This window comes from Prionailurus bengalensis, chromosome C1, assembly GCF_016509475.1.
Source record: "Prionailurus bengalensis isolate Pbe53 chromosome C1, Fcat_Pben_1.1_paternal_pri, whole genome shotgun sequence".
NCBI classification, from domain to species: domain Eukaryota; kingdom Metazoa; phylum Chordata; class Mammalia; order Carnivora; family Felidae; genus Prionailurus; species Prionailurus bengalensis.
The window spans coordinates 80333243-80346348 of record NC_057345.1 but is presented as its reverse complement, the minus strand read 5'-3'; the positions used below and the strand labels follow the sequence as shown (position 1 = coordinate 80346348).

Genomic DNA, 13106 nt, shown 5'->3' with positions numbered 1-13106 from the left:
GACCTGAGCCGAGATCAAGAGTCAGATGCTTAACTGAGCCACCCAGGCGCCCCTGTTTTGTTCTTTAAATAGGCTAGAAAGGAAGATAAAACTTTATCATCTGTTTCAAATAAAGTTCTCTAATTAAAAAAGAACTTTCTAATTTAAGGGTGTATCACTTTTATTTTATAAAAATATAACTGAATCTTATAAGTGATTAACTTCTGATGAATTCTGTGTAGGTCCTGAATTTGGCAGAACTTTAGTCAGAAGAGTTATGTTAACTTTGTAAAGCAAATTTTTTTGAATAGGAGAAGTTAGATAAAAAGTTTAATGCTTGGGCACCTGGGTGGCTCAGGCTCAGTGGATTAAGCGTCTGACTCTTGCTTTTGGCTCAGGTCATGATCTCACAGTTCGTGAGTTCAAGCCCTGCGTTGGGCTCTTTGCTGACAGCATGGAGCATGCTTGGGATTTTCTCCCTCTCTCTCTGCCCCTCCCCTGCTCGCTCACGCGCGCTCTCTCTCTTTCTCAAATACACGCGCGCGCTCTCTCTCTCTCAAGTAAACTTAAAAAAAAAAATTAATGCCATTAACTAATACATTCAGTCGTGACAGGGAAGTTCTGCATAAATTTTCAGAGTTTCAATTGAAATCCTGTCTTGTTGATTAATTAAGATTTCCTCAGGTGAATATATAGGAGAATGTGTAAATTTATTTCAACAAATATCAATGAGTGTTAATTTTACCATTGATGAATATTTATATTTAACTTAATACTTAATATTTATATTAATATTTAACTTTCATCCTCTATATTGTGCCAGAAATTTTGTGAAATATTGAAAACATTAGGTTGCTAGTCTTAGATATGTCCTCCTACTGTGTTCTTTTAGAAGGAAACCTCTCCAGAAGTGATTTCTAATGGATAGCACTTAGGAGAAGTTCAGGTAAATGTTGATAGGTTATGACTTAGAAGTGAACATTTGAGGAATGAAGTGTGAAATATAGGTAGCTCATTCATGACACATGTATCAGCTCTTAGGAGACTGTTTTTTGCATTTGCCTAGAATGGTTTATATAATTTAACACCGTTTATAATAGTAACTGGCATATTTGATTAGAAGTTACAGACTGCAGATCACCTGTCATTAAGCTATAACTTCTTTAATCATGTTAATGTATCCTAGTGATCAAGAGCACAATTCTAGAGGTGGAACACTGAGGTGGAATCCTCATTCTGACACTTGCTGGTTGTATATAGCCTTGAGCAAGTTACTTACCTTCTCAGTGCCTCAGTTTCTACATCTGTTGAAAGGAAATAATAGTACCTACATCAGTGAGATGTTGTGAACATTAGAGTTCATATTTGTAAAGCTCTTACAATGAGTGTTTTTGAACGTCAGCTATTTATTTTATAATCCCCAAGTGGCTGGATAAAGAAAGCTGCTGTTCAGGCTTTGCTTTTATCATGTAAATTCAGAAGTCATTACAGCAAAAAAGGGGAGTTTCCTAGTGATATGTTCTGAAACTTAATTTTCCTCCTTGTTTTCATTGCTTTCCCACAGAGGTTAAGCTGAATTAACAAGACTGGTTTTAAAAATTATTGTCAGTTTTTTTTAAATCAAGGAAAACACCATGGTTTTTTCATTTATTTACTTAAGCATTTCCATGAAATGTTTGCAATATAAACACTGTGGTATTGTGTTAATATATGAGAACCAAAAAATGGAGCTAGCTAATCTGTTTTCACTTGATAAGCTGAGTGAAGCCGAAAATAAGTGGCACAAATGAGTGAAACAATAAATTAAAATTCAAATTACCATATTACAGGGATGGTAGATAAACAAGCAAACATTGGGATACAGGAGTTTTACTCTTCTAGATAACTAGTATTAAGATTTTGGCTGAATGTTATAATACTGCATATTGAATATCTTTGTAGTATAAATTTCATTGCATTTACAATGTGGGCACTATAAAACTTAAAAATGGTCTTGTATTTAGTTATATGACTAAATTAAATACTATAACGTGATAAAAATAGAAATATTATAAAATATATCTTTAATAACTTTATTTCTAGTTAATTCATTAATTTAGAATTTACATGTAAAATGAAATTGAAACTTAAAGGTCTCTTTTCCATTAGCCAAAATATTGTAGGACCTTGCTGTAAGTGTATTTGTTGAATGTAGTTCTATGTGAGACAAATCTATTGTCAAAGGTATTTAGTTTGGCTTACAGGTTTAACAGAAATAATAGCTATTTATGTGTATTAAGTCAGTAAAACAGTTTTGTTTTTGTTCATTTATTTGACATTCACAATAACACGGTAGCTAGAACAGTGTTCTTACTAATTCTGTTCTATGGATGATAAATCAGGGATTAGAGAAACTAAGAGTTAGTTGCATATGGTTATTTCAAGGAAGTGGAAGATCAAGCATTGGAACCCAGGTTTCTTGATCTAAATCTATTCTTTTTTTTTTTTGAGTAGGCTCCACACCTGATGTGAAAAACCCTGAGATCAAGAGTTGCCTGCTCTATTGACTGAGCCAGCCAGGCCCCCCCCCCCCCCCCCCCCCCGAATCCATTATTTTCTATCACACCAATTAGCCACTTACAGCTTTCTTTTGTATTGGGGAAGAACAGTTACTAACCTCATTTGCTTTGCTCATTACTGCAACTGTTTTTGGGGGGCGGTGTGGGGGGGGTGTGGAGTGGGAAGAGTACTGTTGGTGAAAGAGCTGCTTAAATTCCTTAAGCCCTTTTTACAAAGTTGTATTTTCAGTTTAAGAGGCTTTTTGCTTCATAAAAATAACATGAGATAGCTTTAGTCTATTATAAGGGGAAAGAACATTTGGTAAAAATGGAACTTCTTTTTTTTACCACTTATAATACATAATTAAGAGCTTGCTAAATTATTAAGTCCCATTTGAAGTATTATCAGGACATACTGATGTTCTAGTAGTTGACTCATCTACTCAGGAAAGTTTATGAATCCTTGTAATTAACATTTCTAAAAAGTAGCTATCATGTTTATTTCTGATTTATAGGCTTCAGAAAAGTGTTCAGTTACAGGAAATTGGAATTACAGGGTAATTTGAGACACTTCTGAAATTTATTACTAAAGAACTCAGTTACTGTTTTTTATAGTTTGATTTGAAACAACTTCAATATCTATTTATAAAGGCTTCCTTATAGGAAAAAAAGAATTTCAAGTTGATAAAACATTTATGCTAACAGTTATTGGAATGTTTTGCAGTGATTTTTAAGAAAAACCATGGTAGGGATTCTTAAGACCTCTTAATACTGTTAAAAATTATTGAGGATCCTGAAGATTTTTCTTTGTGTGGGCTGTATCTGTTACTATTTATTGTGTTAGAAATTAAAACTAAGAAAATTGAAAAACATAATAGTTTTGAAATATATTTAATTCCACATATTTAATTTCCTTGGCTCTGAAAAGTCCAGAATTTATTACCTTGGTTTATTTAGGCACTTAAGCCATTAGTATCTTGTAGTTCTTGCTTAATACCCAACACTAATTTTGAATATTGATGGTTGTTGACACTCCACAATCAAGCTCTTTTGACCTGAGATCTTAAAATAAGTATTTTTACAGCATTCCCCAAGTGTATTAATATCTGTAGATTTTGTTGTGAAACATCAAGAATACAGGACAGAGATAACTGGCTTTCCTTTCTCTTTTTTAGGACTAACATAGGTTAGGTTTTATGATATTAGATAATCATTCAACCTTGATTTTGATAAGTAGGCAGCAGTATTACCATTAACTAGCTTTATTTTGTTTTTTATATGTTATTTTTTTTAAGCTATTCAAATTGTATTATTTTCCAGAAGTTTGTTTTATTTCAAAGCTATGAGGTTCCATTTCAGACCTAATCTATGTTATTAACCTGTTTCTACTATTGCATACACTAATAAAAATAGCTATAAACATTTATGGAGGGCTTACTATGTTCTGGCCACTGTTCCAAGTACATTATGTGTTTTAACTCATTTAATCCAATAATCCTATAAAGTAGCTACCATTATCTTCCTTTTATGGATGAGGAAACTGAGGCACCGAGAGGTTAAGTAACTCACCCAAGGTTTATGAACCATGGAACTGAAGTTCAAATTCAAGCAGTCTGGTTCTAGAGATAATGTTTTTAACCAACCACTAAGCTGTATTGTTTCAACCAAGTAAACCTACTGAATGAGCTAACATACACAATTATAAAACAGACCATATAGTGATCATTTAAGATAATTCTTTAAATTGCATACCACATTTTCCCTAGGAATTAAAGTAAATGTTTAATTATAAAAGTAACATATATTTATGGGGAAAATTCCAACAGTACATAAAATTCCTAATATTTCTTGCCCATTTGTATGTCATTTTTTAAATAGACCTTATTTTTTTTATTATATGTATATTTTTAATTAATTTATTTTTAATTTACATCCAAGTTAGCATATAGTGCAATCTTGTTTTCAGGAGTAGATTCTAGTGATTCATCCCCTGTGTATAACACCCAGTGCTCATCCCCAGTGTCTTCCTTAATGCCCCTTACCTATTTAGCCCATCCCCCCCACCCACAGCCCCTTCAGCAACCCTCAGTTCTCTGTATTTGAGTCTCTTACGTTTTGTCCTCCTCCTTGTTTTTGTATTCTTTTTGCTTCCCTTCCCTTATGTTCATCTCTTTTGTATCTTAAATTCCTCATATGAGTGAATTCATATGATATTTGTCTTTCTCTGACTTATTTCGTTTAGCATAATACTTTCTAGTTCCATTCTCGTTGTTGCAAATGGCAAGATTTCATGCTTTTTGATTGCCAGCTGATACTCCATTGTATATATATACCACATCTTCTCTATCCATTCATCTGTCAATGGACATTTGGGCTCTTTCCTTACTTTGGCTTAAATAGACCTTATTTTTAGAACAGTTTTTGATTTACAGAAAAACTGAGAAGATCGTATAGAGAATTCCCATATATTCTTATACCCAGTTTTCCTTATTTATTAATATCTTACATTAGTAGAGTACATCTGTTAATGAACCAATATTTGATACTAATGATGCATTCTTATTGATTAAAGCCCATAGTTTATTCATATTGCCATAAATTGTTCCTAATGTTGTTTTTCTCTTCTAGGATCCTATCCTATTACATTTAATTCTCATGTCTCCTTAGGCTGTTCGTGATTGTGACAGTTTCTCAGACTTTCTTCACTTTGGATGACCTTGACAGTTATTTTATTTTATTATTTATTTATTTAAATTTTATTTTTATTTTTAAAAATTTACATCCAAATTAGCATATAGTGCAACAGTGATTTCAGGAGTAGATTCCTTAGTGCCCCTTACCCATTTAGCCCATCCCCCCTCCCACAACCTCTCCAGTAACCCTCAGTTCTCCATATTTATGAGTCTCTTCTGTTTTGCCCCCCCCGTTTTTATATTATTTTTGTTTCCCTTCCCTTATGTTCATCTGTTTTGTCTCTTAAAGTTCTCATATGAGTGAAGTCATATGATTTTTGTCTTTTTCTAATTTCACTTAGCGTAATACCCTCCAGTTCCATCCACGTAGTTGCAAATGGCCAGATTTCATTCTTTTTGATTGCTGAGTAATACTCCATTGTGTGTGTGTGTGTGTGTGTGTGTCTGTGTGTGTGTGTGTGTGTGTACACCACATCTTCTTTATCCATTCATCCATCGATGGACATTTGGGGTCTTTCCATACTTTGGCTATTATTGATAGTGCTGCTATAAACATGGGGGTGCATGTGTCCCTTTGAAACAGCACACCTGTATCCCATGGGTAAATGCCTAGTAGTGCAATTGCTGGGTTGTAGGGTAGTTCTATGTTTTGTTTTTTGAGGAACCTCCATACTGCTTTCCAGAGTGGGTGCACCAGCTTGCATTCCCATATTTATTTATTTTTTTAATGTCTATTTTATTTTTGAGAGAGAGACAGACCGTGAGCTGGGGAGGGGCAGAAAGAGAGGGAAACAAAGAATCTGAAGCAGGCTCCAGGCGCTGAGCTGTCAGCACAAGGCCGGACATGCGGCCCCAACCCACAAACCATGAGATCATGACCTGAGCTGAAGTTGGATGCGTAACTGACTGAGCCACCCAGGCGCCCTGATGACCTTTACGATTTTAGGGAGTACTAGTTTTTTTGTAGGATGTACCTTGATTAGAATTTGATGTTTTTCTCATGATTAGATTGGGATATTGAGGAGGAAGATAACATATGTGAAGTGCCATTTTCATCATGGATCATGTCAAGAATAATTAATATAAACGTGGTATATCACTGTTAATGTTGACCTTGATCACCTGTCTTTAATAGTAAAGTTTCTCTACTTTAAAGTTACTCATTTTGTTCACCTTTCTCTACTGTATTCTTTGGAAGGAAGTCACTATGTGCATGCTCCACCTCCTTGAGGACAAAAGATCTACATAAATTATTTGGCATTCTTTTTTTTTTTTTTTTTTTTAATTTTTTTTTTCAACATTTATTTATTTTGGGGACAGAGAGAGACAGAGCATGAACAGGGGAGGGGCAGAGAGAGAGGGAGACAGAATCGGAAACAGGCTCCAGGCTCTGAGCCATCAGCCCAGAGCCTGACGCGGGGCTCGAACTCACGGACCGCGAGATCGTGACCTGGCTGAAGTCGGACGCTTAACCGACTGCGCCACCCAGGCGCCCCTATTTGGCATTCTTCTATACAAGAGATTTGTCTCTTCTCTTTCACGTGTTAATTTATTCATTTGTGTCAGTATGTGCTCATTTATATTTATTTTATATTTTGGGTTATGATCCAGTACTACTTTATTTGTTGCTCAAATTTTTCTAGCTTTGGCCATTAGGAGCTCTCTCAGTTGGCTCCTTTGTGCTCTTGGCATACCTTATTCAGTGTGAGGGTTAGTTTTTCTAAGCTCTTACTTTCTGGTTCTACTGGATCCTTCTAACTCATCTTGCATGTTTCCTTCCCCGGTCCTAGGGTCATCCCTTTCTCTAAGAAGCCCTGGTTCCTTTTCCTTTTATTAGAGAACAGTATTAGAAACCAAACTCACAGTGATAGGTTTCATTTCCTTTAGGCCCTTTCAGTGGACAGATCAAAGAAATGTATGTGTGTATACTAACCTGTGTAAATACACATATCTATAAACATTTCTATATTAGATACAGCCACCTGTGTCTGTATTAAGCTAAACATGAATTCGTTTTTTAAAGCTTTTATTTTTAAATGATCTCTATACCCAACGTGGGGCTTGAACTCACAACCCCAAGATGAAGAGTTGCATGCCCTACTGACTGAGCCAGCCAGGTGCTCCATAAACATAGGTTTATGAAGCATCCAACTGTAATCTACCACAGTATGGATCCTTATAGCCTCCTTCTCCTGTTTATTTGTGGATTTCTGTGCCAACAGTGAGATTCCTGGTTCCCACCATCCCCCATCCATTTACCCAGTTGTTCAATTCCAGTACATATGTATAACAACATCAGAATCATTAACCAAAGCCTCATTGGAAGCACTTTGTCAATACAATAGAGTATAATACTTTTGTGCGTTTTGTTTTCTTTTAGTCTTATAGACTCACTCATTCTAAGGCTACTTAGGCCAGCACCTTTAAAATTAAAATTTATTGGATGAATGAGTCATGTTTTCTCCTGAAGGTACTCTGTTCTCTCTGCTTCCATCTCTCCCTGAACTATTGTTTGCCTCTTCCTGGAATACTCTTTGCCCTGATAGATCTACCTCCCTACCTTGCCTACACCTCTTATACATATTTTTTTTCTCTTGATAGTGTAGTTAATGAATGGAATATTTGGTAGATGGTGGTAGAATTTTTCATTTTTGTTTTTTAATCTAAAGACAGTTTTTCTTTCTGATGGTTATCTTTTTAACATTTCTGAAAAATTTGTATAAGATGACATTGTGTTTAAAAAATGGGTTTTGTTTGCTTTTTAAGCTATTTCAGTAGGGAGGCAGTGTAACATTAAGAGCATGGCTTCTGTAATTATACTCTCTGGGTTCAAATTCTGGCCCCACAGTTTAGTAACTTGGTGAACTTAGGTGTACCTCAATATTCTCAACTGTACAATAGGTATTTTAAAATTATCTACCTAATTAGATTGATATGAAAGTTAAATGAGATAATACCTTTTTAAGTGCTTTTAACAGTGCCTAGCACCTAGGAACCCCTTAATAAATGTTAACTATTATTAAACTAGCGCTATATGTAAGGCTACAGAAAGGAATATTACATCAGAGTATTGCATTTAAGGTGGTTGTCCTTTTAGATGTTTGAGGATTACTTGAGGGATTTCAAAGTTTAGGGTGATTATACGTTCTTATTTGCCTGGGATGACAGTCCAGGAATATGCCTATTGTGCTGACACGATTATGGGTAGCATTACCCTTTTTACTTGCTTAGAGTGTTTTGGTTTGAATGATAATTCATATGGCCACCTTATTTCCAGGGATTATAAAATCCTGCCTGCCTCCATCTGCCCAGAGTTGGTATAAATGAGCAGAGCAGGCTTGGGGTAGACAGGTAGAGACTGGGAAGAAGGGGGTACCCAAGAGAGCAGTGCTGCTTTGTTACAGCTGCTTATGGCCAAGGAGGATGTGAGCCTGCTATAACCAGATTTTGAGTTTTCAAGAGTAAATTCCAGAAATCTGGAATTTTTGGAATGATGTCTCAATTTTTCATCATTGGCAACAAATTCGATTTTCCTAAAAGCACACAAATTCATTGAACCATATAAAGATCTGTGTATTTTATCATATGCAAATTATATCACAGGTTTTTAAAATGGGCAGGTCAAATGGTAGTTCTTATATGACTTTTAATCTAATAATTACCTAATGCAAAGAATCAATTCTAATATGGAAACTTGACATGTAAGTGTTCTTTAGTATTAGTTTATATACCAGGCATTTTTGAGCTTTAATTCTGTTACCATATATATTCTAAAGCATGTTATGGTTGAAACTATAAAACAGGAAAAACTGACCTCGAAGTTGCCTCAAAGGAAATCTGGAGACATATTTAGACTGGGAAAACTGAAAAAGGTAGTACTAACTTGACTGTAACTGAAATCTTTACTGACTTAAAACGATTATGAATTTTTGAAGGCTGTATAAACTATATATACTAACTGCAATGGTGAAAACACAAGTGAACGTATAGTGGGCAAAAATTGTGGGGCCACTGCTTCTACTTAAAGTGTGTTTCAAAATGATCTGTCATAGTTTGCATTCCTGAAACCTGGTGGGAAACAAACCTTTTTTTTTTCTTTAAGATTGCTTTAAAGAAGTCATTCATATACGTCTGGATGAACTCCTCCGTGTTTTAAAATCTGTAATGAATAAACATCAGAACCTCAATTCTGTTGATCTTCAAAATGCTGCAGAAATGCTTACTGCAAAAGTAAAAGGTAAGAAAGATCTATTAAATGTGGGTGGTGTGGGCAAAAGGCATCCAAGTGATACATTTTGGTCTATAATGACTATAGTGCCATCTCCCCATGTGGTATTGGTATCACGTGTCAGTAGGAGTTATGTATACTTTGATATGTGGATATTCCCACGGAGTCACACCTAAAACTCTTTTCCTTTCGAAAATTAAAACTTATTTGGCAGGAAGCAGCCTAAAAATACTACCTGAAATAAATTAAACAAATGATATTTAAAATTTTTGAGTTTTTTGAAAGAGGGCATGCTCTTTTGAAGTAGGTCATTAGTGTACAAAAGTCTTTGTTTTGTGAGGACAATTGGTGCTGGAAAATGGTAATTTGTAGCAACTCCACTTAAAGGAGGGAGGTGAATAGAGAAAAAGACTTTTTTTAATGTAAAAAAAGTGAAACTAATTATATGTATGGATAAATACACACACGTGTATTACATATAATAAAGAATGAAGAATTAGGATTTATCCTCTAATGAAAGGACTTGCCACCCAAAGTGTTAGAATCTGTTTTTCTGGACTACAGTATATAAAAAGGATTGAAAGTGAAGGGAGTATTTGAGAAGAATGAGACGGAATTCAGTTAGGAGGTTAGTAGAAATAAGGGACTGGATGTGGATTGGCAGTCTGATCTAAGGCAGAAGCTTGAGTGTGGTGGAGGTGGAATGTGGTTGTTCTAGAGGAGGGGATGGATACTGATTTGATGAAATGCAGGATGTTGATGATTAATGTGAGTTGAAGAGGCAGACCTGAAAGGTGTGGTGTCTAGGTGGTAATGGAAGAAGGTGACCAACTCAGACTGTGCAGAGTAAATACAGGCTGAGTAAGAGATCCCAGGGACAGAGAGAGGATGGAGAAACCTGATGAACACCTAAGAAGTAAGGAGATGGTCTGGAGAAAGATGTCATGGAATTTTAAATTAGAGTACAAGAAGTGATTGTCAGTGTTATATGTCACTTACAAGTAATATGAATTCAAGTAATGTAATTGTAGAAAGTGATTACCTGCAGGTTGAGTAAGGAAAGGAAAGGATTCTTGGGGGCAGGGAAATTACTGTACTGAGTCTCAGAGGTTGAGTGGGCATTTTTGAGATGGGGTGGTGGAGGTTGGGACTGTGATTTGGGGCACTTGCACGAGAAATCTGGATGTGAAGAACATGGTGCAATTGGTGAACACACTCCTATCTAGAGAAGGCAAAGGGCAAGTGTCAAGGGATGAGTGAGGCATGAGGACAAAATAAAAAGCTTGTCAATAAAATATGGTCCATATACCTGAGGAACACTTCCTCTGTTTTTGACATAGATGTATTGTGTTTGTGTGGTTCTTTTTTTTTCCCCCGTATTTCAAACATTGAGAAACATATAGATGGCTTTAAATGAGAAAAATGGGTAGTTTCTGTTGCGACTTTTAAAAATGTGCTTGGTAACCAAATTTGTTTTTAAATAGATTGTTTATAAGTGTCATTTAACTTAGATAGGGAAATTTGCGTCTATAGATAGTAAAATTTCCATGCTTGGAAATAGCGACCACAGTTCATTCAATTGTTGTCAGTAGCTATTGTGTGCAGTCAGGATGTCCTGGGGAAGGAGTGTGCCTGTGTATAGTTGGTGTCCACATTCCAGAAACAGACTTGAAGAAAGTGGCCTCTCAGCTGCCTTGGAGATCTTTTTTCCTTTGAGGTAAAGCAATCTTTTGAATATTATCTCCCACTATGAGTGTCTTTACCCTTGGGATTATTGTTACAATTTTACTTTTGTGTTGGGTGAAATTTAAAAGATTACTTTTTTGTTCCTAAACTTCTGTTTCAGTATGCCCCATGAGATTAGAAAATTTTTTAAATTGTGTTTTCCTTGGTATAAATTTATGTGTTTAAATAAAACCTTTCCAGCTCACTCTTATTGTTGAGGCCATCTAAGAACATCACTGATACCTCAAATGAAAAATATTCAGTGACCCGAAAAATCGAGGTCAAATTCAAACATACTTAATTTTTTCTTCTAATGATAATTTAATTTTAAAACCCTGGAAAGGCAAGGGGGAGGTAGAAACTATTTTTGAATCTCTGTTCTCTGGCAATCTAGATATTTTGCATATGCTATTTTAATATTTAAAAAAAACCTGTAAAAGCGTGTTTTTATTTCTATTTTAAAGGGGGAAAATTTAAAGAAAAAAGCTGTCATACATTAGGATCAGAAAGCTGACAGGAATGTGAAGATCATTTTGTTTTAAACCCGTGATTACATTTAAAAAAACAAAGGTGACATGACTTGTTCTGAATGTCTTCACTGTCGATGCATTTGACAAATATACCAAAACATTAAAAGATGACAAACATAGAATGACTTTAGAATCATGGAGGTCTAATCTTGTTTGTGCTACTACAGGTGTTAATGCATAAAGTCTGTCTGCTTCCTCTGCATACTAAATGCATTGGAATGAAATTGGAATCTTTAACTCCTTTTACTTTTTATTTTAACTTTGGAATTTACCTTTTTAATAACTTTAAAAGAACATTTTAAAACTTTAAATTAAAAACTTTAAAAGATAAGGTTTTCCTCATTCATTCTAATAGTGATTTGTATTTCCTGTGTCTCCTCCTGTTTCCAAGCAGGAAGTTCAGTCTGACAAAATATTTGCAATATGGTAAGAGAGATACAGCTTATTTTTGAAGTAGATAAAAGACATCTTCAGCGCTCAGTAATTTGTTAGGTACTTAAGTATTTGTGTTTTCATGATTTATAGTTATTTTGGTCAGTCTGGTAATATAAATTAATAGGACTAGGACCATTTATTTAGGTTTTTCATGATCTGTATTTTGCTCTAGATTTAAAAATTGACAAAAAATTGACAAAAAAGCTTTTAATTACATATCTAAAATTGTAGAAGCCTCGTGTCTTCTTTCTGTTTTGAAAACTTAATTTTCTAATAGGCAGTACATTCAAATGGTTCATAATGCAAATGGCATAAAAGAGTATTCAACAGTGAAGTGTCTATTTTATCTCATTTAGCTACCCTTTCCTTTACCTGGATAAGCGACAACTATTATTGATTTTTTTGTGTATCTTTCCAAAGACATGTTATGCATATATAAATGATACAATATGTTCTCTTCTTTACCCTCCTTTTTACACAAATGGTAGCCTTTTTGCTCCTTGCTCATTGTTTATGTTCTGTACATAAAGCATTTCCTAATTCTTTTGTTGTGATTTGTTCTGTTTTTTTCAAAGCTGCATGGTAATCTGTTATATTTATGTGCTATATAATTTATTTAACCAGTTCACTAATAGATGTTTGGATTGTTTCCAGTTTTTTTCTGTTACAAATAATGCTTTGATGAATAGCCTTATTCATTTGTATTTGTATTTCTGATATTGCTAAACACCCTTTGCAGTGGTTCTGCCTTTCTGATAGCAGTGCTGAAAATGCTGATTTACTGCACCTTTGCCAACACAGTTGGTTACCACACTTTGTTATCCAGTCTAATAGTAAAAATTGGCATCTCGGTGTAGATTTGATTTGCATTTCCCTTATTTTGAGTGCAGTTGTCTTTTCATATGCTTTGGAGGCATTTATACATCCTTCTATGTGAGTTGACCCTTTTTTTTGATGGTTGGTCTTTTTTTTCTATTTT

The 13106-nt window shown here is 34.8% G+C and overlaps 1 protein-coding gene across 5 annotated transcripts in view; it reads left to right on the top strand.

The window, feature by feature from the left end:
• ARHGAP29 (Rho GTPase activating protein 29) overlaps positions 1 to 13106 on the top strand; it is a 66545-nt gene that overhangs the window by 11901 nt on the left and 41538 nt on the right. For 4 of the 5 annotated variants that reach the window (XM_043575616.1, XM_043575613.1, XM_043575615.1 and 1 more), the window contains one exon: positions 9312 to 9446. In XM_043575616.1, the coding sequence (XP_043431551.1) occupies positions 9312 to 9446 (135 nt within the window). Of the gene's footprint in view, positions 1 to 9311; positions 9447 to 11029; positions 11155 to 13106 lie in introns of those variants that run through there. The other variant, XM_043575617.1, reaches the window with a different exon arrangement.